This window comes from Eucyclogobius newberryi, unplaced genomic scaffold (genome assembly GCF_026437365.1).
Source record: "Eucyclogobius newberryi isolate DKJ021-1_F unplaced genomic scaffold, fEucNew1.0.hap1 SCAF_2, whole genome shotgun sequence".
Lineage (NCBI taxonomy): Eukaryota > Metazoa > Chordata > Actinopteri > Gobiiformes > Gobiidae > Eucyclogobius > Eucyclogobius newberryi.
In genome coordinates, this window is record NW_027315834.1 from 43,240,939 (window position 1) to 43,268,197 (window position 27,259).

The 27,259-nt window shown below is 39.9% G+C and overlaps 1 protein-coding gene across 3 annotated transcripts in view; it reads left to right on the forward strand.

Moving 5' to 3' along the window:
• The window catches only part of rgs3a (regulator of G protein signaling 3a), a 98,481-nt gene that overhangs the window by 18,017 nt on the left and 53,205 nt on the right, over nt 1-27,259 (forward strand). For 2 of the 3 annotated variants that reach the window (XM_072453129.1, XM_072453130.1), the window contains 8 exons: nt 1,551-1,632; nt 1,754-1,859; nt 1,988-2,411; nt 3,543-3,582; nt 3,802-4,109; nt 4,409-4,486; nt 7,021-7,132; nt 8,824-8,867. In XM_072453129.1, coding sequence (XP_072309230.1) covers nt 1,551-1,632; nt 1,754-1,859; nt 1,988-2,411; nt 3,543-3,582; nt 3,802-4,109; nt 4,409-4,486; nt 7,021-7,132; nt 8,824-8,867 — 1,194 coding nt within the window. Of the gene's footprint in view, nt 1-1,550; nt 1,633-1,753; nt 1,860-1,987; nt 2,412-3,542; nt 3,583-3,801; nt 4,110-4,408; nt 4,487-7,020; nt 7,133-8,823; nt 8,868-21,162; nt 21,306-27,259 lie in introns of those variants that run through there. The other variant, XM_072453131.1, reaches the window with a different exon arrangement.

Below are 27,259 nucleotides of genomic sequence, written 5' to 3' on the forward strand. Positions count from 1 at the left end.
AGGGATAAACCTGATCTAATCATATATATATGTCTGTTCGTGTATTAATTATACATTGCATTTTCAAGTTTGTTGCAACACATTTCGAAAGCAAAACATCTTGAAGCAAGTTTAGTTCTTAAGGCAAAAAAAAAAAAAAATCCTGAGCCCTAAGACCTTGTTTTTACATACTTGTTTTTATTTATTATTTTGCCTGGCAAGAGAAGAATCTGATGGAAAGAGAAGTTGACAGAAGACAGTGAAAGGCAGACTAGAAATATGATCTCATCCTCTTTATCTAACACGATAGATTATTACCTATTTTTTGTAATTGCTAATGTGTCCCTAAGTATACCCAAATAACTCCCCTAGCCACAAACTGGAGCACGACCATTACATTTCACAAGAGTTGGACAAATTTCATCATGGACATATATTTGCCGTGGCGCTTACTTGTTTCTCCTGTCAGCCATCTCTCTGTGTGTAGATAGAGATAGTATAGATGAGATTGTGCTCACGACTGCATGCAGCTGAAGTCATGCTGAAGCTCATCACAGGGAAACATAGCGAAAAATGTGAAAGACACTAAAGATGTCCCCTATTAGTTTATATTTAGATTCAAGCAACATTCGCTTCAGTCACAACAACACTTTCTCATGATTTGAATGTTATTAATTCATCAGAGCCCTCGTGTTATGCTCTTTAAATAATCTAGGCATTCCAGCAAGATGTTTCGATAGCATGTGCATTTTCAGTGACCATCAACATTCAATTATAAAGCCAAAGGAAAGACCGCCTTGGGCCTAGGATAAACGTGCCAATTCATCCATCATTTCATTTTTATATTTTAGAGCGATGTCACTGTTTGCCCTCAAAGGCAACTGTTGTTGTGATTTTGGGCATTACAAAAATAAATTGAATTGGAAAAGTCATCTGCTATTTTTATTTTTAACATTTGTTTTCTAGTCCTTGAAAAAATGTTAAGAACGGCCTCTATATTTTTCCTATCCTATTATTTTGTCATCACCATCACATCTTGTTACCTTGAATTAAACCGTGTCTTCTTGTGAATTCCTTGTTTTTCCTAAACACTGTGATTGCATCATGGCACAGGTTACTATTTCTGTGGACTAAACAAGTCAAAATTGTAGCTAACATTTTAGGGCATGTCCCACTTGAGGCCCGTGAATAATCTCCAGATTGGATGCATCTTGTTCATTGAATCTTATGATTCCATTGCACATGTTCACTGTTGGTCAGCTCTACAAAACAGTGTAGGGACCAGAATGTCATCTGCTCCAGCAAAGTCAACATATTACATGAAAAATGAGAGGTTTTGGATTAGATTGTATTGGCTTTTGAAAACCATTCGCACATTCTACATTTAACAAGATTTATAGGCACTAGAATTGAATTGGTCATGGTTTTACTTTTTTTACTGTAGTGAGACTAATCACAATATCCTGGTTATTGTTACAGCCCTACAGTCAGAATGTTATATTTCATGTTTTAAGGTTCACAATACATATCTCCAAATTCCCTGCTAACTGAAAAGAATCCTTGTTTTGTAGGTGACCATCCATCGAGGAAAGAATGGATACGGATTTACCATCTACTCAGACTCGCCTGTAAGGGTGCAGGGTGTTGATCCAGGTAAGTTGGGCATTTTTGCATTATCATATTATTTACAATACACTAGTACTATGTTCAAGCTTAAAGTTGCAGAGTTTAAAAGGTTCTAAATGACTAATTATTTGTCTTTTTTCACCAACAGGGGGGCCTGCAGATCAAGCAGGTCTTCAGCAGCAGGACACTCTCCTGCAGCTTAATGGTCAGCCAGTGGAGCAGTGGAAATCTGTAGATTTAGCACATGCTATCAGGTATTAGTGCTAATGTTAAAACAGTTTATCATTTTGGTTTGCTTAGTGAATGTTGTAACAATATTCCAGAAAGTAATTTTAATAACGTGTTTTAAACTTCATATTATACATTTATTTTGACTTTACAGAAACAGTGCTAATGAAATAACACTAGTGGTGTGGCGCACAGGCCCTTCAGCAAAGCCCAACTTTGAGGGCCTGATCCATCGGCCCACTTATAAATCTTCCACTTCAAACTATGATGCACCTTCACCGCCAACTCGCCGCCGTGATGCCAGCACCAGTAAAACCCCACCAGCTGTGCCCCCTCTTCCGGCTCACCACAGAGCCACTGCTGCTCGCAGGCTGCTGGTCAATGGCTCTGAGGGGGGAAACAGCAGTGCTTTAGGTATGGGGACCATGGCCTGGGGGGCCCAGGGGGGCTCGTCTGAAGAACTGGATGGAAAGCCCCGTCTGCTCCACCACCCTACTGCCACACTTAAGGGGACCAGGGTGAAGGCATCAAACGGAGACAACTACATCATCCTGTCCCCCATCACTGCTGAAGGCCAGGTACCACAGAGTGCTGGTGGACTCCATTTCCATCATCTTCTTCGTCCTCCCCCTTATCATCATCAGAGTGTGGCCCATCCTAGATATGTCTCTTTACCTTACATCCCTGGTGCAGAGAGATAGAAGGACAGGTATTATCTGTCTGAGATATTTGGGTTGCCGTCGGTCTCAACAATTTCAGATTTATACTTCCATATTTTTCACTATTTTTTGTGTGTCTGTGTCTTTGTAGAGGAGAGCAATTTTGGAGAAAACATATAATGTGGTATTACTCAACATCATAATCCATCCAAACATACTACAAAATATTTAATGTACCAGTATTTGTAGAATTTGTAAATGTTAAAAAATAACTTACAAAATATAATTAATAGATTCTGTCGCAAATACTTTTGTAAAATGTTTTTCATGCTTAAAATGAATTCATAATAAATAATAAAGTGAATAAATTAAATTGAAAGACTGAATTCCTCAGCTAACAATGATGTAATATCCGATACTAACCTCTTCTATCCACTAATATGTTACACATATGACAAAGAAGGCAACAATAGTTTGTCATCTTAACAATTATAGTTTGAACTTTGACTTTTATTATATAGATAAACCTTTTCTTTTGGTTACCTCTGTTACATATTCATTTAAGGTTCATTATCTACCAGGGTGGTTTAGTCAATAACCTTTGACCTAAAATAACGCACAGAACAATGACAAGATAATTTATTCATTTAAGTCTGCCGTGACCTGTTACATAAACAGTGAGTATACAAATACATGTTGCTTGCTTGATATTTAAAAGAAAAAAATCTTGACATCCTGTTGATGATTTTGAGGTCCAACAATCTTGTGTGTCACATACGCTGGACTTGTGAAGCGCTGGCAGCATTGTAGCTTTATTCGGTCAGTTGATTCTAATCTGTTATGACAGATAGACAACGTCACTGTCTTAAGACTGACACTGTGCAAATGGGCTCCAAGTTAAAACTGCACACTGTCAATATATTTATTTTCTATTCCGTGTTTACATACAGAACCATTGCATATCAATTGAAAATTCATAGCACAAAATAATAAAAATAAACTACCAATCCTATCCAATGTTCCTAATGAGTTTAAATCTATTTGTTTCAGGGGATGCAACCTGTTTACCAAGATAACCAAGGTACATTAGGTAAGATACAGTATTTTGTCTGGTCTAAATGTTCAGTCATCCAGACATGCTCCATTATAACATAGGTTTAACAAAAAGAACAAGTCAAATGGAAAAAAAAAACATTTGAGTACCGTACAACATTTGTGACTCTTCTATATTAACATTGTATTTTGTATTATTTGAATAACTAGCATTTGTTATATAATGAATACTTAACCTAGCCTGTATGTTTTTTAGCTGCTAGATTATACCCCACGCGAAAGGCGCCCGGTCCTGGCTCACAATCACAGAGTGGAGGGGGCTTCTCCGGTGGCCCGACTGCTGGGGGAGGAGTTTCAAGTCGCCCTGGCTTCCTTCGGAGATCCAACAACTCTAAAACGACCAAGACGGCATCCACTTCTACTAACTCAGCTCACTACCAGCAGCCAAATGCCAACTTTGCCAACTACCAGAACTGTACAATTGTCCGTTCCCACACACCACACGGCAACTATGGATATGTGAAGGTGGAACCCAAGATCCTTATATTTCCCATCTTTGTTCAGGTGGGTCACTTCTGCATTGTGTCAGTGCAACAATCAGATCACACTTTTTCACATCTATGCACAAGAGGAAGTCCCTTGTGTGTGTCTTTGTGTCTCGTCATTCTGAAACTGCACATTGCCTACAATTTACCTTGGGTCTGTTTCGTTGACTTCCAGTCTCCTATTATAGAAAACCTTTATTATCAGATATTTGTTATAGAATGGCATTGGTAAATATATTATATGTTCTTGTTGTCAACAATGATAAGTTGACAAGCCACCGTGGGAACTGTTACTAAAACATGTTGTTTATTCTGCAGCCAATTGACTTGTGCATCCGAAATTTGATCATATCTGAAGAAATGATTCTGCATGAAAGCAAGCATCACTCTCTGAAGGTAACAATTACATTTATTTTTTACCATAGCCAAAGAAAAAAACAAAACTAAATTCCGTTCCAATCTCTGTTTTAAGAACAAGCTTCCTGTATAAAAAATTATCCAAATGATTTACAGTCAAAAGTCGCTGCTCCTTATTGAAAAAGACATGCAGGCTTGTGGCAAAAAACGTAATGCTTCGTCAGAATAAGTGAATGTAGTTTATGTTGCGGCTCTAACTCAAAGTGAAGGTTCCTTGCCCGGGTGCACATCTCATGTCACAATGTGTGTGTTTGCTTAGGAGCTTTGTATTCTTCTGAGCAGTAAACCTATGTACGGAGGAGCATCCTAAGACAATAATTAGATGCCAGAAAATGTTTCGTAATATCCCTGCAAAAAAGGTTACATATAGTATACAGTAAATTAATATTTAATACTAAACAAGACGTTTTGACTTTCATCCAAAAGTAATTCTCAATCTGCGGATCTAGTCTGAGAACACAGATTGTTACCCTTCTCTGGGCTGTGTGAGCCCTTCTCTCTGGGTGGAACCTCCTGTCTTGTTCATCTATTTGCTAACATTGTATAAGTTTAACCTGAAATGAAGCTTCTTTCCTAGTGAATTTTGAATAGGATTATTACACACAGGCTAATGTGACACAGGTAACGCTTGTTGCTGTATAGTGTTAAGACATTTTCCTTCTGTTGTAATATGATTTTTTGTAAGTGTGGAATGTAAGTCCAAGATTCAAACATGATATACCCTGTCCAAGTTTGATATAGCAATTTTTTGACCCATTGCCATTGCCTATTTTTACCAATATTTCTGACTAAATATGAAGACCTAATACCTGCCTACCAAGTATATAGCTGTAAACAACACAAACTGCAACATTACTTTTATAGTGGAAATTGAATTTGACTTAACATTGTTCATTCAAATGATTGTCAGTCTAACTGTGTATGTCAGAAGGGAGTTTCTCCCCACATTGTTGTTTTAGTGTTACTGTTATTCCAGCTTTACACACCTCTGGCTCAAGCTAATATAATCTGATGGTCACAAAATTCCATTTGAACTACTGTTACTGGTATATGAAGCAGAAATTTAACATTTTGGCTTAGAAAATCTGAAAAATTACTGTCAATTGCCAATTTGAAATTAGGATATGAAATAGGGATGTCATATAGGGATGTCATGATTATCAGGTTTTACCGGTAATTGATAATTGGGATTTTTTTCAGATCACAATATAATTGTGATAACCAAAAAAATATGATTCTGACTAAGCTAAATTAAGTATTTTTAGTTCAATCTATAGTCCAAAAATTTACTTAAATGTAAATAACTTATATCTGGCTATTATTGTCATATTTAACTTCATTTTTTCTTTCAGAAAGTTAATTTTTACAGAGCCGGTCACAAACTTGAGGAACAGTAACATGTTAGACCATGGGAATTAAAGAAAATTTAAGATTTTACTGTTTACTCACTGTCTCAATAATTGTGAATAATCATTAAATTGTGATGTTCTTTCTCACAATAATTGTACGCTAAAAGTTCTATATTGCGAAACCCCTAACAAGGACAAAGTGTCAAAGAATAAGCATAGCTTTATATGTATTCATGTTCTTTTACTCACATCCTCTTCCACCCACTCAAGTCGCACATGAACATTTGCACAGAGTCTAACCACACTAGCTACAGAAATATCCTGCCTGCTGTCTCAGGATGCAGAGGAAGCCACTGCGTCTAATGCATTGTCCTTAAACAGTGCCCCAAAGCTAGATGAAAGACACGTAATAAGTGCTATGTTACTCTGTCTAGGTAACAAATATATTAATAGTCAGTGGTTTCTCTTGGAGCGTTCGTTATGTCTATTTTCTTTTTGCATTTATTTTCTCCTGGAATGAACATAACATTTTTATTGTATATCAAAGAGCTGGCCCTCTCTCTGAGATTGAGTGTACTGTAGATACTGTAGATGCCAAGGCCTGTCAGCAGAAATGTGTTGGCCTGGTGCAAGAAGCTTGTCATGGACACCCTTTTAATATAAATTAATAGAAAGAAGGCCCTGGGGCCCGGGACAATGGACCCCTTTGTTCCCCTACTACTGTCTACGCCCCCTGCAGATGCAGATTAAGGTTGGCGGCATGGTAGCGCAATGGTTAGTGCTCTCGTTTCACACAAAATAGGTCCTGGGATTGATTCCTAGGTGACGTGGGGCCTTTCTCTGTGGAGTTTGAATGTTCGCACAGCGTTTCCTCTTCCACAATAGGCTCCTCCCCACTGGGGCCAGGACTCCCCTGAAAAAGAGATGCTATTTCTCAGATGGACTTTCCTGGTTAAATATAGGTGAATAAATAAATAAATAATTTGTTCTACAGAGTGTAACTTGAATCTTCTTTAAATCTCAAGAAACGTAAGAAATGATGTAAAAGATAGCTGCTAAGTACATTTTCTCCCAGGGGACCAGTTAGCATTGTAAGCTCACACTGCACTTTGTCTGTCTCAAGTCTTCTCTCAATCTCACCCTGTTGTAACATCTCATCCTCAGGTCACGGTGTTTGTCTACAATGACCTGATGTTGGTCACTAGAGAAGTTGAGCCCGGCAGGTGCAATGTCCTCCAGAGTCCACTTTACCTTCGACACCTGCGCTTACAAGACGGTGAGTTGGATGAGAGATGGCTCAAAATGTATCTGAAAGGCTACATTTTGTACAGTAGATTAGCAGCATGCAGATGCCCATGGCCACGAAAAATGTACATTCTAAATCAAAGCAACTTAGGGATTTACAATATTTTTCTTTAATGTAAGAATGGCAACGTAACTATGACATCTAATATATTTGAACAATCAAGTGTCCCAGTAGTATATGTGGGATATGATTGTACCGTCTTAAATTAGAACACTTTGTTGTAGCTGTAAACAGAGCTATCTTAACTTAAAACCAACCATTAATCAAAAATAATTCCAATACAATTTAGCAATAATAATTATAACTTTAGCATATTCAGGATTTTTTTTCTGACCACAGAGGAAACACTGATCTCCTTTTAGATGCACTGAGAGAATGGTTTGGCAGAGAAAAGCACACAGCCTGAGGAAGCTGAAAAACTGTAAACACCTTTGTTTGGATGGGCTGGTAAGGCATGGCATGGCTCTGGAGTAAAGGGTGGTGCACGCACATTTGGCAAAATTAGAGACTTGTAATTAAATGGCAATCTATCTTGATGGGGCCTAAATGAGTACAGCTGGATGTCAGTAATTGTTCACATGTAACTAGTGATTATCAACAACCCACTTGCATCTTCTTAAGTGACTGACCTCTTCCCTTTTTTGAATAGCTTGTCAGAGTTAGGGACATAATGTCCTTCAAATTTATCCACTCAAGCTTCTATAACGCTATAAAGCAGTGAATCTCCTAGGTTAAAACTGTAATGGCATATTTGGCCTCTTCTTGACCACTAGAACCTCCACCCCTCACCCATGATATCAGAGGGAGTGAACTGTGCTGATTCTGTGTGTCCTTCTCGGTTCTGTCACACACACATAGGCGTCCTGCTGTCTGTCATTGTTATTAGGCTTCAGCAGCGTCAGTCAGGAAAGAGGTGCCGGGGGATTGTGTTTGTTTCAGCATGTGGGTGTGTGTGTATGGTGTGAGTGCATAAAATGACAAAGTGCATGGCCAATACGAGGACTTTCCTGTCTTCCTGTCACCATAATTCTGTCCTAAAAACTGTGGGAAATTGGGACTAGTGAAATAAACTTTAGAAACGGCAAACCAGATCAAATTTGCAGCAGTTGTTATGATGTCAATAATGTCAAAATGTCTTAGTAAAAATAGAATACCAGTACATAATCTAATATAACATAATAGTAATATGATACAAACATGTATGTTTAGTTTAGAAGGTTCAACATGTTTGAGAAAATGTCCACCTCACTGATAAAAAAGTTAATCATAATAATAAACACACCAGCACTGAGAACAGAAATGATGCAACAGTGACATCTACTGATCATCATAAAGCAGTTAACAAAATTTCTATTTCAGAAAATGATTTCTGTATTTGTCACTGTTCACTATAAATACAGCTTACGTGGATATTTATTGTGTTCCTTAGGTTCTTTGTTTTCTGTGTGGTTAATCACAAATCTTTTCCCCTCAGTAAATTAAACAATTAAATTGTATTTCTAAAGGTTAGTTTTTTATTACTCATATATTTATGTCTAATTATGTTGATAAATTGATATAATTATATGATGATTTATGTGTGACTTAAATGACGAATTGGACATAATATGTAAATAATAAGACAGAACATTTAATTGAAAATGTATATCTTTGTTTTACAGATTATGCTGAGGAACTGAGATTTTACTTAATCCATATGACAGAGGTAAGACTCCTTTATATACCCTGTGTTTCTTGAGAGGAAATACAAATGGAAGGAAAAAGGCAGGTCTTATGTCCGACCCAGAGGGACAATTGACTGCGCTGGAAATGAAATTACTGAGAGACATTAGGATTAGCAGCCAGATCTAATAACAATGTCTTTGTTGATGTACTCTATATCTCTGAGGACAATCTCTCCATGCTGTAGATATAATTTTTTTCCACCCGCAAAAACCCAAGGTAATCGTTGTACACTTTTGACTCTGATCGGAATTATGTTGGGTAACATTTTAACTTCACAGTCATTGCTGAAAGTAAAAACAAATGAAATGTAAATGCACAGTGAATCGTTAAACCTTAGATGTTTACTCTGGTAAATAATCTGCCATCTTCAGTATTGAAATAACAGTGGTTATATGCTGTTTAGCGAGTTCAAGCTTGTCACTTGCAGTTTTTGAAAGCATCTGTAGGTGGTGGTAGTGACTTTGTTTTCTAATGCAAGGATGGTCAGAAATATGGTTGATCTGAAGTCAGTTTAGAAAAAATGGTGTGTTGTGTGTTGTGCAAAGTCTAATTAACAACAAAGCAGTTAAAATACTATTTTCACTGTAGGTGATTTTAAGGAGCTGGTGATAACATGAACATTAATAGTAGAAAAAGCTTCAGTTGTAGTCATCTGGACTCAGTTTGAAAAAGTAGACGTTTCGACTCTCATCCAAGAGTCATTGTCAATAACAGAATTTAGGTCGAGAACTCCGATATTAATACTGTTCTGTGGTAAGACCCGCCCATTGGGAGGAGCCTTCCTGAAGTAGAAAGAGTTGTTGGTTTCAACAGAAACTCCCCCCTTGTATCTACCGAGCTAGCCTATTCAGAATCTTAATGGGCTGTTAAAACCTCTTTGTCTTAGTGAGACCCTGGCTCAACCACCCTGAGTACCTGATTAGCATTTGAATGCCCTGGTCCTTTACCTTTCCAGGGGTTCAGTAACCCAATGACTCTTGGATGAGAGTCGAAACGTCTACTTTTTCAAACTGAGTCCAGATGACTACAACTGAAGCTTTTTCTACTATGGAACACGCCTGGACGAATGAGGGATTACACCGACATGAACATTAATGCAAAATACATTTTATTTTGCAGACCACCCACCAGGAAAGTTACATAGTGCAGCCTTAAGGGTTCAGTGCCATGGTGAATTTTGTAGCAAGTAAATCAAACTTTATCTGGTGGATTTTCCAATAACATTAACAATTGTAAGGAATTTGTGCTTTAGCGGATAATGCATTTACCACTGAATTGTTTAATTGATACTCCCAATATATTCCCAATATCTCCCAAATATGTGTTCATGTCACATGTATATGTACTTAAACAGACAGGTATTCCGGTATAGGCACACATTGTCACATGTTATTATTATACTAACATATGCAGTGTTACCTAGTTAAATGCATATGATTTAACACGTCTTGTCATGGACTTTTCCCCACAAGAAGCCTATACAAGTGAACTTAAATTATTTAGTTGAAGTAGGGAACAGTTTTTATATGGCAACTTTTTTACAAAGCCACATTGTAAAGAGGGAGTTTTTTTGTGCTAATAAAAAGGCTGGTAAGCAGTGTAACTTAAAGGTTGAATGGACGATTTTTTTGGCCCAAATCTGAGTCTCATTTCCTCGTGGCGTGGACTGCCGATTAGTCCTGCCACGTATCTATCATAGAACTCACCTACCGCTCACCTGCAGCCGGTCGGCTCGTCCCCATGAGAGCAGCACGTTTCCGCGTGTCTAAGCGCATTGATTTATCATAATATAGTTCCCTCAGTGTACGGGGCAAAATGAAGACAGAGAAAGACAGTTCGAGCTGACTCAGAAGAGACGGAAATCTACGGGAGACGAGAAATGCGATGCGATCCGTCGTGCTAATAAACAAACGCACGTGTGTGTTGTATCAGTCCACACGGGGGAGTGCGCATGCGCACTTCCGCCTAAGTTCTCAAATCGCCGTAAATGCATAATATTAACATAACATATTAACCATAGACAAATAAGAGAAGTCCTTTACCAATTGTCCAGTGTTTTATCTCTGTTATTATCTTACTTAGCCATAGAGGAAATGTTGCTCTTTCCTTAAGCAAGACACTTCACCCATATTGCCTAGTAAAGTGCTTTGAGGGCCTTGAAGGTGAAAAAGCGCTATATAAATACACTATAATAATAATAGTAATATTAATATTATTATTATTATTATTATTATTATTATTAATAATAATAATAATAATATGGAAGTAAACAGAACTGTTTAAAAGCAATAAATTGCAAACATGCTGCATGTATTTTTGACTATTTTACTATTGTAGTTTGTATATAACTACAACTAGACTTGGTGCAGTACACTGGAACCACAGCACACAGCATATAATAAGGTTTGTTTTGTAAATTTGCTTCAACCTGTCATAAATAAGAATACTATAAAGTGTATCTGCTTCCGAAGAGTGCACACGCTTTTTTGCTCGCTCCGCTTGCTATCGCTGCTTTCCTTATTTATTTTGCTTTTTAATCAGTTTTTGTCTTCCAAACATTTTTGCTTTAGACTTTTTCAAGTAAACCAAGGATTTTAAGAACATTTTTCCAGTTTTAACGACATATCTGACGCCAGCGACATGTCCGGGAGAAGAAGGGAGAACTGTGAACGCTGTCGGAAATATCAACAAGAAATTAATGAGCTGAAAACACGGATATTTGTTTTGGAATCTGAAAAAATTCTTCACGATACCATTCCTGTGTCAACCGACGGTAAGAAGAGCACACTTTTTACAAGAAAAACTGCTACTTTCAACCTAAACTGCAGTGACTCTGTGTCGTTTCCAAAACTGTCTAAAAAACAGAAAGACCAGGCTGTTTCTTGGAACAAACTTGGAGCAAAGCCTAAACGATACAAAGATAACGTAAAGTCACCTAAAATACAGCTCACCAACAGATTTTTACCACTTTCAGAGATGGAATTAAATGAAAAAAGGAAAGATGACGTGGCCAAAATACAGCGAGGAGGATCTGCCAAGGTCACGCAGATTGTTTTGGTTGGGGACGGCGCGATAAGTCACGTGACGCATGAAAAGATAAACACACATTCTTTTCCAAGCGCAACTGTTTCTGAGATAACGTCACTCCTTCCAAATATTATGGCTAAGCATGGAGGAGCTAAACAGCTGATTGTGCACGTGGGTGCAGTGGACATGCGGCGGGAACAGACTGAAGTTTTGAAAAAAGACTTCTTGAAGTTATTCGACGTGCTTGATAAAATGAAAATCAAAACATTCATAAGTGGACCTCTTCCAAACATCGACAGGAGGATAAACAAGTTTAGCCGGCTTCTTCAGCTGAACACATGGCTGTCCAAAGAGTGTTCACCGAGAGGACTACACTACATTGAGAACTTCTATCTATTCTGGAAACGAGAGGACCTGTTTAAGAGAAATGGCCCCCACCTATGCAGAGGTGGAGTGAGGGTGCTGACAGAGAACCTGCTCCACGCTCTGAGGCATTGGACTGGGCCTGGACAGGGTCCTGAGCAGATAGTTAGAGAAGAGAGGAATGAGAGAAGAATTCCTGCTCCATCAGCCAGAGACCGAGCCAATGTTTCAACATCAAAAGCACCACAACCTCAGCCTCCACCAAAGGATTCATCAGCAGCTGCTCCACCACCACCAGCAAAGGATTCAGCTCCAGCTGCTCCACATTCACCTCCACCGCCTCCAGCAAAGGAACAATCTTCAAAGGCCTTGGACCCATCTGTGACAAGCCCAACAACATCCCTGTCACCGCCCCTGCCTTCACACCAGCCCTGGGTTCCCCCTGCAACATCTACTCCCACTAAAGATTCATCATTCTCCTTCTCATCTCCACTCTCACCCATGGGCCTTCCCAGCCATTTTGAAAGTCTGATCAAATCAGGCATTAAGATGGCTCCACTCACGCCCAATATAGCAAGGGCTATGCCAATACTTATCAACTCTTCCCTGCACAAGCCGACTACACCAACAAAAGCCCCACCACCCATCCCCCCTCGCCTCTCACCTGGTCCCAAACTCTCCTTGGCTACAAAAGCCCCACCACCCATCCAACCTCGCCTTTCACCTGGTATCTCCCATAGCTAGGATGCACTGGGTCTCAGCGTTGCCGGGACTTATTGTCACATTAAAAATCAAACCAACCCGGGGCCCTATGTAAAAAGAGCCCCCCCTAGTGCTATTTCTGTAGTCACATCATCACACAGATGGAAAAACAAAATGCGAGTCAGGCCCAATCTGAGAAATGTGATTCATATTCCCTGTGAAAAGATAAAGCCCAGTCTCACTGAAACTAGTCTGAAACTTGCTGTGCTAAATGTCAGATCCTTATGTAACAAATCTCTCTTAATTAATAATTTTATTTCTTCTTATAATCTTGATTTTATGTTTTTAACTGAAACATGGCTTGACAAAAACACAGGAAATGTAGTTCTGATAGAATCTGCTCCACCCAACTTTAGGTTTGAATCTGAAACACGAGAAAACAAAAAAGGGGGTGGAGTCTGTGCTGTCTTTAGAGATGAAATAATTACCCGCAGGTTGTCTTTTGGGTTGTTTTCATCATTTGAGTATGTATCCTTTAAAATGGAGCTAAAACGGTCTCCATCCATTCTCTTCATTGTTTTATACAAGCCTCCCCAGCACTGCCAAGGTTTTATTGATGATTTTACTGAGATGCTTTCAGTCATATGCACAGACTTTGATGGTTTGGTCATTACAGGTGATTTCAATGTGCATGTTGATAATATTTGTGACAGAAACGCTAAAGAGCTTGATGCTGTCCTTGAAACCTTCAGTCTTACTCAGCATGTGAGAGGCCCCACCCACAGCAAAGGACACACTCTAGATCTCATAATTACAAAGGGGGTAAATATTTCAAATGTTAATGTGATCGATGTTGCTCTGTCTGATCATTTCTTTGTCTTCTTTGACCTGTCTGTTTCTCCCAAACCTCCGGTTGGTCCTGCAGTTGTTCAGAGGAGACACATAAGTGATGGCACAGGTGCACTGTTTATGGAAATGATAAACTTTGAAAATGTCTCATGTTCTAATGTAAATGATTTGTTGAACTCTGTTACATCTAGTGTTTTGAATGTTCTGGACACCATCGCCCCTATAAAGGCTAAAATGGTAAAAAATAAGCAGAAGGCGCCGTGGAGAAATGATGATTCGGTCAGGGCACAGAAAAGGGAGTGCCGCAGGGCCGAACGGAAATGGCGCAAGTCAAAGCTCCAGGTTCAAAAAGAGATTTACAAAGAAAAGCTGAACATGTACAACCTAATCTTATGTAGAACTAGGGAAAGATATTTTTCTGAAATAATTGGAAGCTGCAGTAACAACTCGCGTGTCCTGTTTGCCACAGTAAACAGATTAACAAACCCTCCAGCTCAGCTGCCGTTAGAACTCATTTCCACATCCAAGTGTAATGAGTTTGCATTATTCTTTAATGACAAAGTTCAGGGCATTAAAAATGCTATAAATCCCACAATGCAAAAAATTACCCTAAAACCACCAAGACACTTAGAGCTAACTCACTTTGCACCAGTAACTGATAAAACTGTCCATGAGATCATCACCAGTCTGAGTTCATCTACATGCTGCCTTGATGTGTTACCCACCAGATTTCTAAAGTCTGTGCTGAACAGTTTGTTAGCACCACTCACTCACATAGTTAACATGTCGCTTCAATCTGGAACATTCCCAATGTCTTTGAAAACTGCGGTCATAAAGCCTCTCCTAAAGAAGAGCAGTCTTGATGCCGCAGTACTGAGTCATTACCGGCCCATCTCTAATCTGCCATTTTGGGGCAAAGTCCTTGAAAAGGTTGTTTACCAACAGCTCACAGATTTCCTCTTAATAAACAACTCATTTGATGTTTTTCAGTCAGGTTTTAGACCTCATCACAGCACTGAGACTGCTTTTGTCAAGGTGACAAATGACATCCGCCTGAACACTGACATGGGCAAAGCCTCAGTCTTAATTCTGTTAGATCTGAGTGCTGCTTTTGACACTGTTGATCATGGGATCCTCTTACAGAGACTAGAGGACTGGGTGGGCATCACTGGCACTGCCCTAAACTGGTTAAGGTCCTATCTGGAAGACAGGAAGTACTTTGTTGAAATTGGTAGCTGTGTCTCAGACCACATGACCCTGACCTGTGGAGTGCCCCAAGGGTCAGTCCTGGGTCCTCTTCTGTTCAACCTCTACATGCTGCCGTTAGGTCAGTTGATACGCAGTGAAAATGTGTCCTATCACAATTATGCAGACGACACTCAAATCTATGTTTCACTATCGGCAGGTGACTATGGACCAGTAGATTCACTCTGTCACTGCATCCAACAGATCAGTGTGTGGATGCAAAACAACTTTCTCCAGCTGAACTCAGACAAGACTGAAATAATCGTTTTTGGCCCACAGAAACAAAGAGAAAGTGTTAGCGGTCACCTCCAGAGTCTCGCTCTAAAACCTACAAACCAAATTAGAAATCTGGGGGTAATAATGGACTCAGACTTGAACTTTAATAGCCACGTCAAATCAATAACATCAGCAGCTTTTTACCATCTAAAAAACATTGCCAAAATCAAAAATATAGTGTCAAAACCAGATTTAGAGAGACTTATCCATGCGTTTGTCTCCAGTAGATTAGACTACTGTAACGGCCTGCTCACTGGCCTCTCCAAACGAGCTGTAAAACAGCTGCAGTACATCCAGAACGCTGCTGCTCGGGTCCTGACTAGAACCAGGAAGTATGATCACATTAGTCCTGTTCTCAGGTCTCTGCACTGGCTCCCTGTGGCTCAGAGAATAGACTTTAAAGCAGGTCTGCTTGTGTACAAGTCTCTCCATGGCCTAGCACCAAAGTATATCTTGGATATGTTAGTGCCATATGAACCATCTCGGACTCTGAGGACCTCAGGGACCGGCCTCCTGCTGGTGCCCAGAGTCAGGACAAAACATGGGGAATCTGCGTTTCAGTTTTATGCAGCTAAAATCTGGAACAGTCTTCCTGAAGATGTGAGACAGGCTTCTACTCTGACAATGTTCAAATCTAAGCTAAAAACAGTTTTGTTTAGCTGCGCATATGACTGAAAGGATTTTTTCTTTGCACTCTTCTCTTTTGTTTGTGATTTTATTAGTTTAGAAAATCAGTTGGATTGATAATTTTTAATTTAGTTAATTTTATTGTATTTCTGTTTCTGTAATTTCTTTGTGATTTGAATGCATTTTTCCTGCTGTGAAGCACTTTGAATTGCCTTGTGTATGAAATGTGCTCTACAAATAAACTTGCCTTGCCTTACCCACAAACATGAAAAAAGAAAGGATTTAAAACGGGGTCTCATAGTTAAAAGCATGAAATCAAATGGTTAAGTCTATCAAAACTTTACATTAAAAACTCTGTTAAGAGACCTTTGACTTCAGACAGTTTGCTTTTCTGAGAAACAATGAATCAAAAGAAAGCATCTTTAGTGTGTACTTTTTGGATGCCCTTATTTGACTCAGCATCCCCCCTAGTCACTATTCTGTCAGCATCTCTGATACATTTGCACACACCTATTTGCCGTCATCCATTAAAAGGGATAAACCTGTCAGCTGTCTATTTGGTACCTGAGGGAGAAAACAAAAACTGCTACAATACTGTACCCATTCCTTCCAAATATATTGCATATTGGACCTTACACCTATTAATTGGTTATGGCCTATTTTTCCTCGTCACTAGAGAGTCTAGTTAGTAGATAGTACAATGTGCCAGCAAGCCATCTAGGGGTAACCTGTTTTTGTTTAGTAATGATGGGGTCTTTACCAAGTTATTGCTCTTATGGAGCTTAAAGGATAGGTCAGAGTCAGAAAAGGTTTATTGCCAATTTATTTATTGTCAATGAACAGAATTCACAAACATAGGGAATTGTTCTGGTGATTCGGTGCAACATAAAACAATGAGCAATGATAAAGGAACCTATATAAGTCAAAATGAAAAACAATTTAAAACTGCTATAGGATTTTTAAAAAATGTATATAAGAAGAAAAAAGAAAAATAAGCTTACTATGTACACTGATTTACAGTTGAATTTACAGATGTAGTGCAGAAAGTTAACAGTGCAGTAAGTGATTGATTCAATTAGTTAAAGTGACAGTGTTTAAGAAGTGTTTATGAGTCGAACGGCAGAGGGAAAGAAACGGGAGGTTCTGACCTGGATGGACTGTAGCCTCCTGCCTGAGGGGAGTGGCCTCCTGCCTGAGGGGAGTGGCCTCCTGCTTGAGGGGAGTGGCTCAAATGGTCCATATCCAGGGTGAGAAGGGTCGGCTGTGATCGGACCTGCTCGTCCCAGAGCCCTGGAGACATACAGGTCCTGCAGAGATGGAAGTCTGCAGCTGATCACCTTCTCAGCAGAGCGCACAATGCGCTGTAGTCTCTGTTTGTCCCTGGCTGTGGCTCCAGCGTACCACACGGTCAGTGTTGGGAAAGAACTACATGAACTAGTTCAGTTCATAGTTCACAATTTTTTAAAATGAACTTGTTCAGTTCTTTTTTTCAATATTATGCTATAATGTTTCTAAATTATTTCCACAGCCCATATACAACCACAGGCAGCAATTATTTTATTAGTTTAATGCTGAAACTATGTGTCAGATTTCATCTTCATATCCAATTTTGAATCCTTACCCAGGATTTACATTCACGTTGAAGGGACAGCCTTCCCCAGAGGCAAAGTTTGCACAGAAATGCAGATTGTTCCCATTCTCACCGACCTTATCATAAAACCCACGTAACTGGTCGTAGGGCGACTCCTTGCTGCTCTGCTGCTGTCGTGTCCAAGCTGCTTTTTGTTTTGATGCGCATGCGCAGTGCGGTGCGACACGTGAAATCTCTGTCTGCGCTATCGGCCTCTACAACTCTGGAGCTCTCACACTTGCTAGACATAGGCTCTGGTTGGGCAACATAACGGTGTGTTTTTCGCCTGAAAGTCTCTAGAAATCTGACACCTTATTGAATGAAATTAAAAAGAATGAACGTGCCGTTCACAGACACCAGAAAGAACGCGTTCACAGTTTGTTCGTCAGCAGTAATGCAGTGCGTTCAGTTCACGTTTACCAAAATTATGAACACGTTCAGGCACAACACTGCACACGGTGATGGAGGAGGTGAGGATGGACTCAATGATAGCCGTGTAGAACTGCAACATCATCTGCGCTGTCAGCTTGGCTTTCCTCAGCTGCCGCAGGAAGTACATCCTCTGCTGGGCCTTCTTGATGAGGGAGCTGATGAGTCCTGGGTGATGGTGGTGCAGAGGAAGCGGAAGGAATCTACGGTGGTGATGGGGCAGTCATGTCATAGTGAGCAGGGGGGAGGTGAAGGACTTGAGGTGGGGGAGGACCAGGCGCTCAAATGATCAGCGCCACAGGCCTTTTTCAGTGATCCGGGGCTTCTTGCCGACAAGGACAATGATGGACGTCTTGAAGCAGGCTGGAACATAGCATAACTCCAGGGAGGTGTTAAAAATGCCAGTGAAGATGGGGGCTAGCTCGCCTGCGCAGTGTCTTAAAGGAATAATAGAGGATTTTTGGCACGCAATCTGAGTCTTAATTTCCTCGTGGCGTGGACAGCAGTGTAGTTCTCCCTAATGCCAATCATTCCCGGCATCCTACTACACACCTGCAGGTTCGTTCCCAGGATAGCAGTACGTTTCCCTGGCTGTGCATACGTGGTTGATATGCCGGTGTGTGTTTAGCGAATTCCTTCAGTCAACAGTACGAAAATGTTCGTAGCTCTCAACTCGGTGAAAAATCCTCTATTATTTCTTTAAAGTGACCAGAATGACACCATCTGGTCCTGCAGCTTTTCGAGGGTTGGATTTCCGAAATAGTCTGTTTACATCCTGTTCCTGAACTGAGAGAGCAGTGGAGGAGGTGGGGGAACCTGGGTTGGGGTTTGCAGGGGTGGCCACAGTGGGGGAACTTGGAGTAGAAGGTGTTGAGTTGCTCAGCCAGTTTCCGATCATCTGCAGCAAGGGGGGCTCTTTGCTTGTAATTGGTGAGAAGCTGGAGCCCACTCCACACAGAGGCGGGGTTGTTGTCAGAGAACTGCTGCTTCAGACACGTATTGTACTGTGATCTAGCTTTGTAGCACTCTCTGTCACCGGCTCTGTGCACTGCCTCCTTCTGCTGCCTTAACGGCCTCAGTTTTGGTATGGTCCAGGGTTTGTCCTCACAGAATCAAATGTATGACATCACAGTGTCCGTGGCAGCTCTGAAAACCTCCCAGTCTGCAATGTCCTAACACGTACGTAGCTCCTCCACTGAATCATTGGTCCACTTCTTAGAAGTCCTCACCACAGGTTTGGACGGCTTCAGCCTCTCTCTGTACGTGGGGATCAGGTGTTGTGTTTGGGTGGATAACAACAAGGGGCATATTTTAAAATGACCACATGGGGTCTTGAGTGTCGACTGCATTGCATTTTGCTTTTAAGAAGAAGACGTTATTGAAGTGTGCGCTCTGACCCCGGCCCCCATCGGTTTGTGTGTGTGTTCAATGTGAGGTGAGGGTAATGTGATAGACACTAATTGAATTGCTATTTCAGGCTTGTGTACAAAGGTCACATGCTCTGAATGAAAAACAAATAAAAACAGTGAAAGGGTAGAGGAGAGATTGAAAACATCCTGCTTTTCAACATAGAGACATAGTAGACACGATAGAAGTATCAAGCAGCAGCAAAAGATTACATGTGGTTGACAATAATTATGATGAAAGCTATCACATCCAATGATCTTAACAGATATGACATGTTTCATCTTAATTTTGTGTCCACTATCCATTATAGCCACATTTATGTTCTGGGTGTGTGTCATTGTTCAGTCTCTGACAATAATCAATATAATATATTATTTATCAACTCTAACAATACCAACAACGACAAGGGCCACAAAAAGAATTGATTACCTTGTTACCACCACAAATAGGCTGATATATTCTATATTCTCTCAACTCATTATTTATTTAGGCTTAGTTATCTGTTCTTTTCTTCTGTATCTACTTGCACCAAAATTACCCCATCAGTCATATCTTATCTTATCTTATATTATCTCTTATCTTAAAGTTAAAATGTGTTTCAGGTTTATAGTGAAGAGAATATTCAATTAATTAATCATTGGCTTTATACAGCTCCTTTCATGACACATGTGCTTTAAAGTGCATTATTTATTCCCTCCATACTCACTTCTATAGTAGCCACAGTTGCCCTGGGGCAAACTATGCCATCTGCACCTCCAACCACCACCAATCAGTAACTGACATACCAGATTCACTCTAGGCAATGTGGCTGAAGTGTCTTGCCAAACTACACAACAACAGTTTGCACCAGAAGACCCACAGCCCCACCCAACCCCACTGTGGCTGCACCGATATTTCCACCAGATCCATGTAATAACCAAGTTCAACCCTGCGTAGCGTCTGAGCTCAGATGAGCTCGGGCATCAACATGGAGGTTTGAGAATACACAGGTTTGAGAAAAGGCATGAGCAACTGGCAAAAAAACTGCTATCTCAATTTTCTAGAGCTATGATTAAAATTGTGATTTTTATCACGATTCAGCTTTACACTGTCTTTAAGAGGTAACTTCAGTTGTCTGCTTCTTCTTGGAGTTCACGTGTCACTATGATTGGGTTATTCCAGTCAATCACTCCGAGCATGACTGAGGCTGACCAATGTAGTGGGTGGGAAAGATTTTTTTGTGTTTGTGCATAGTGCTACATTAAACACAGAGGCATTAATCACAATATGACAATATCACAAAGATAACATCACAGAAATCAAATAACAATTACATTTGTATCATTATATCACCCAGCCCGAGTTGAGAATTGTATGACTAAATGACAAAATAGAATATTCACTATAATGTAACATGATGAACAGAAGATTTTATTTTAAATGCAGCACACACTTGATCAATCTTGGAGTATACATTTTTTGTCATATTGCAATCTTACCATCGTCCGCTTTCCTTTTCTTCCTTCTGCCCTTCTCCTTTGCAGAAGGTCATCCTTTTTTAGCAGTGGCTTGGAACAGAGTCGATCTAACCCAGATTTACAAAGTGTGTAGATGGGGACGTGAAGGTAGTGTCTTTGTGTTTTAGGCGTGCAAGTGTGTCAGTGACGCAAGAGGAAAGGAAGCAAGAATCCTTTAAGCAGGTGAAGTGAAAACGCATAGTAAGGACAGAGCTGCGATCATTTTTGACAAGTGGAGACCAAAGGGTCATCTATTTATCATCCGGTCAATATGGGCAATGTGGCTGACCGCGCTGGGCCTAAGAAAGGAAAGTTTGTCAGAGAATCGAGTTCGCTAAAGAAGCATCTTCTGTCTGACACTGGAGATGTAAGTGATCCACTTTGCTGGCTGCTGTTTTCAGGCATTCCATATAGAAACTGTACAAATCAATACTATCATTCAGCGTAATGCAAGTTTGTTTAGGTTTTGTTGTTATGTAATTTACAAACATATTTTTACTATAATTGAGTTCAGTTTCTTATACAGGGCTCATGGCGTAAACCTGTTGTTTGATGTTATTCATGGCTGATTTGCAGTTTCATATTGTACCAGAAACAAACTGAATAATTCTGTCTTTGAGATTTACTAATGAGTGCTAATGTCAAACTAAAAGCTCAGAGTTACCTTGTCATTCATTTTGCATTTTTCGTCTTCGAATTTTTCATGGAGGCTATTAGTGTCACAATTAATTCTAAAATAAATCTAAAATTCCCACTTAAACCTCCAATGACTAATGCTTCTTACATCATCTGAACACATTCTAGGGGTTGACATTGTACTTTTCTTATTTGGTGTATTGTTTGTGCTTTGAGTTCATGATAGACCTGTGTAAAATCTGGTATAGCATATCTAAAATTATGACAGAGAGAGGAGATGCACAAGATTAGGAACATGTGCAAAACTAGGTGAAATCACAGTGGTGGTGGTGGTGGTGGTGGTGGTGGTGGTTGTGTGTAGGCCAATGAGAAGTAAGTGTTCTGTGCGATCAGGCCTGGTGTGGGGCAGACAGTGCCCTGCATACAAATACTCCATTTATTCCGAGGCTTGTGCAGGAAAAGGTCACAATATTCATCGTTTTGAACAATGTGCAGGACACAAAACTTTGACTGCATTACCTGTCAACAAATTGTGTTTTTTTCATGCATTTAAAGCATCCAACAACATCCAAAATACCTACCGTAAATGTTTTAGATAAACAATATATTGTTCTTATTTTACACAGATGTATTATTATTATTTACCTTGTAGTGGAAAGATTACAATGGGTAACACATATTTACCGAGTATTTGTTTTGTTTATTAATTTCAACTCCAACAATCTCAGATGGTGCTTTCAAATCCTCTCTGACTTCATGATATATAGTGACTCTTAACAGCATGTCAGTAATAAATGTCCAGGGGCCTGTGTCAGTAGAATGCCTACTTTAACATATAAGATAACCAGGCCGAGGCTGGAGCAGCCCCTCTTGGGTCTTATTGAACTGAGATGTCCCCACCTACCTCCTCTTAGACCGCAACTTATGGAGTTGACTAGCTTACACTGTGATTTAATATGCTAGCACTCACTGGTTTCAGTGAACTGGAAGTAGTTGCAGTATACATCTGAACAAAATCACTTATAGACATCCATTTTGAAAATATGATTTTATTTAGATTTAGATACGTTCATCACTAATATATCCTCCACATTTATCAGGTGCTGACCCAATGGTCTGAATCAGTCTGAATTATTCATTGACAGTGATGGAAGAGTGCACTTAGTAGATTTCTAAAGCACAATTTATAAATATATGTATAAATTCCCTTCTCACCCTCCACAAGTAGCATAGTCTGTTTTTCCAAGCATGGCTCCTCTACCAGTGGCCTGGGAGCTTGAGGGTTCTGCACAGTCTTTGCTATCTTTGCTGTTCTTAGAACTTCTCTTTTCTGGAGATCTTTTTCCTGAGATCTGCTGTAGCCACTCCAGTTTCAGGGTTACTGTCCCAACTGCTCCGATGACCACTGGTAACAATGATGCCTTCACCTTCCAAGTCTTCTCCAGCTCTTCTGTGACCCCTGGAATTTAGTTATTTAGTTTATTTTAATTTATTTTTCCTGATGTTGCCGTCACTTATGAGATACAGATAAAGAAGAGATACAGATGACAGATTATAAAGGAGAAATATTATGCTTTTTTACCCAAGTGATAGTGAACTATTACATAATTATTATTTATTTGTTTTAATGTTTGTTTATGTTTAAACTTTTAATGCATCTGAATTTATACTGCGTGCCCAAGCACACAGTTCTAAAGTTCAGAGGGATGGAAATGCCGAAAACATTCTGCAGTATATCGTAAGATTCAGTCCAATATTTTTGAGCAACAGGACAGTCCACGTGATAGTTGTTTGCCTCCTGACTGCCACAGTTGTGAGTATTGAGCATTTTGACACGGGGGTTATTCCAGCAAAACTCCCTCCAGACATTTTGTGGTCCTCCATTGAGACGTACACACATTTTGGCACCCTTCATCTGTCAAAACAAGCATTTTTCTCAGACATGTTCCCAAAATAAGTGTCCATTTTCTTCATATGTCTGCTTCCACGTAAAGATATTTGGGTGTCCCCTGGTGAACTCGCAATAAAGACGGATTATTTCCACAGGTACGACTGTAGCCAGACAGACACGCCCACATTAAACCTCCATCATCCCGGAAGCACAATATTGCAATTTCAAACGTCAACATTTTTAAATAATGTTCCACAGGTGTCATAGATTCTTACTTTGTAGAAGATATGTTTTTTTACATCTGTGTCTGTTTTCAGGTCCTGTGTGTGTGGCTCTATTAAATCTTCTCTTAAGAGTTAGAAAGTCTACTCAGCTCACTTAATAAAAGCACAACTGATGTGATTATGTGCAAAAACAAAACGGTCTGAAAAACACGGAAACAAGGCTTTAAATAGAGTCAATGAAATGCGGAATTTTGATGAAAACAGAATGGCTTTAGAAAAGTTTCTCCAGGCAGTGTCATGTGCTCATCATCCTCCTTAGTGGCTATAAAGGCGAAGGCCAAAGGATTTGAGCAGACACGCTATTTTCACAGCCATTATGCCCAACCCTCCCACTTTCAAGTGGAAAACAAATGTAAAAAAAGAAGTGTGGGAAAGACACAGTGTCAAGTTAAAATTAAATTATGTTTACATAACTTCAAATAGAAGAGCTTTTGTTCGTTTTGGTGTTATTTATAATTATGGGGTATTTGGGTCAGAAAGTCACAAGATGCTGATGTCATAGCTTTACTTGGAATAGGAAGAAATAATTTCTGCAGCTAGTCATAAGACTGTCAACCATGAGAAGTAGACCTGAACCTGGTCACCTCTTGCTGACCCTTTGCAGACCTTATGAAGACGTTATGGTTTGAGACTGTTAAACTGGAACTGTGTTGCAAAACAGAATATAAAATTGGTACTGTAGCTACCACAGTCTTTCAAGTCTGTACTTAAGGTGAGACACTACAGGCAAAAGCTATTTTATTTTTAGTCAGTTTACTCTCTTAACACATAGGCGTTCATGTGGAAACAACAAAATTGTCTAATCTGCTTTTATTATTTCATTGAGTCCACTTGTATTAAGAAATTGATATGGGATATTGTAACTTCAAAGGCAGTTTTCTTCAAATGCATTTTTTCCCGTAGGGATATAAAGATCACCCCTTAAAGTTGCATTCACACACACCCCACTTAATAATCTTGTACCATAAGATTTTGACGGAATGTACAGGGATTTGTTGATATCTAATTCTAACTATTTATCTATTACTAATATTAAATTTTATATATATATCTAAAAAAATAGGCAGACTAGTTAGTCTATTCAAAAATGAAATAATACATTCAAAATACCCTCTGTAAAATGTGTACAAAATGAACCAAGAAATTGAAATGTCCAAATATGTGCAATTTGGGCACATATTATACTTGGCTATTCTCATTTTTATGTGAGTAAACTACAGGAGAATTACATTTTAAAAAGTTTTTCCTAATCCCTTGCAGTTTTTCAAGATTACTTTCACTTAATAAGAGTTGCCAAAGCCTAAGTACTGTTAGTGGGGACAAGATAGAGATGTAATCGAGTAATCAAGCCGCACATGTCTCCTTTTTAAAAAACATACTGTTAAATACAGAATGTATTACTACTACAAGGGCTTTAAACCCTCTATTCACTTGGCTGTAGGCACTAGTTTACGCAATCGTTTTTTTCCATGGAAAAATATATTTCAGTTCGGGTTACCCCACTGAATTTCTTTACATTTGACCACTGTTGGCCAATGATTGAGTCATTTGCCACGCTATTAATGCCACTGTTCCATTAGTACCTACTTGGCTCGACTCAACTTTTTTAGTGCCCTCTTTCCCCCTTGGGCCAAATTGAGCCAAGCAGGGTCTAAACGTGACATCCACAGAGCGTCAGACACTGTTCGGGTAAAAGTCTACAGCCGCGCTCAGACCGCAGCGTCCAAATTTGCGCCAGATGCCCAAGTTAGACTCCTGTATATTTGAAGGCCAAAAAATAAACTCACCAGCAGACACGTGTCCGAGGCATCCAGCGCACATGCGCAGTGGAGGAGTTGCTGTGTTTCCCGGTGTTGCTGTCCTCTTGGTCCGATGGCAGACCAGGTTAAGAGAGTGGCTTTGGTGTATTTGCTTTACAAAGTCCAAACATGGTGGCGATCGGTTCAGCAGCTTGTTTGGGTCCACCAGATACTTCAGAGGTGAGCAGAGTTGAATGAATATCATCATTTGCTCCAAGAACTGCGTGTGGATGATGTTTTACCGGTGCCGGGTTCTTTTTGGTACTTTTTCCGGATAGTGAAATGCATAGGTACGTCACTGGAACATAATCTCTGATTGGTTGCAAAATATCAGCTTGGTCTAACTTTTCTGCGTTGGATGCTCTGGACGCCCTGGTCCCTCTGGCCACCCGTCCAAGGCGTCCTTTGGCGTCCGTTGCTCAAAGCAAATACACTGGACGCCCAGGACACATGTCCATGTAGACTTTGAATGTAGACTGGATGCTTTGACGCCGCAATGTGAACGCTCTGTAATGTTTCTGCAGCAGGAGATAGAACACCGCTGTATCCTCTGTAAACAAGCTATCCACAAGATTTTAGATTCTTAACAATTTATAAAACATGAGACATAAAATGTTGACCACAGACATGAAGAGAGTCTTATAACATCCGCGTGATCTCCGGGAGCCTTTGCTCCCGGGCTCTCCTCGCAGTGGGCTCTCCTCGCGGTTCGTGCGCCAGTTAGGGACCGTCTAACATAAAGTGTTTGTTTAAAAATCTTTAAAAATATCTTAACATATTTTTTTTGGGAAAAGTAAAAGTGTGAGTGATACCTAGAGACTCAAACTACTATTATAACTTAGCATTGACTATCTAGATTGGCTGACTTGGGAGCTATTGAAAAGAAAAATATTCTTCAAAAATCTACAATGGGTTAAATTGTTTAACCCAAAAGGACTATGGCTAACACATTTTTAAACAAACACTTGCGCAATCGTAATTTAGAGACCAAGCGGCATTTCAGCGCGTAGCTCCCCGCACCGTGCAAGCAATCCTTCGGACTAGTGAACCTTCGGACTAGCGAACCTTCGGACTAGCGAACCTTCGGACTAGCGAACCTTCGGACTAGCGAACCTTCGGACTAGCGAACCTTCGGACTAGCGAACCTTCGGACTAGCGAACCTTCGGACCTTCGAACTAGCGAACCTTCGGACTAGTGAGCCTTCAGACTAGTGAACCTTCGGACTAGCGAACCTTCGGACTAGCGAACCTTCGGACTAGCGAACCTTCGGACTAGCAAACCTTCGGACTCGTGGGGGGTAACCATAATAAACAAAAGTTATGCTAAAGCTAGCGCAGCTAGCATCATCTGTTTCCTCCTGTCCAGAATAAAGCCACTTGCTTCAAGATGACAAAGAAAACGAGCAGAGCATTGCACTTTGAGTTTAGATGCACGTCCAAACCGTGTTATCATAATTTTTTTAGTGTGGTGCAGCAGAACAGATCAAAGCTTTGAATTCACAGAAAGTTGGCGACAAACTCTTCTAGCGTGGATTCAAACAAACTCACATGAAGCTCTACAAATGTTGATGCTTGTTTTTTTTTTTTTTTTTTTTATAAAGAACGCTTCAAACTGGATTAATAGCGATGTTTTGAGGACTGGGTGCCATTGAATTGAGGAGGAATCTATGATAAGGGCATGGATTAGAATTGGAATATAGTTTTGTTCTGT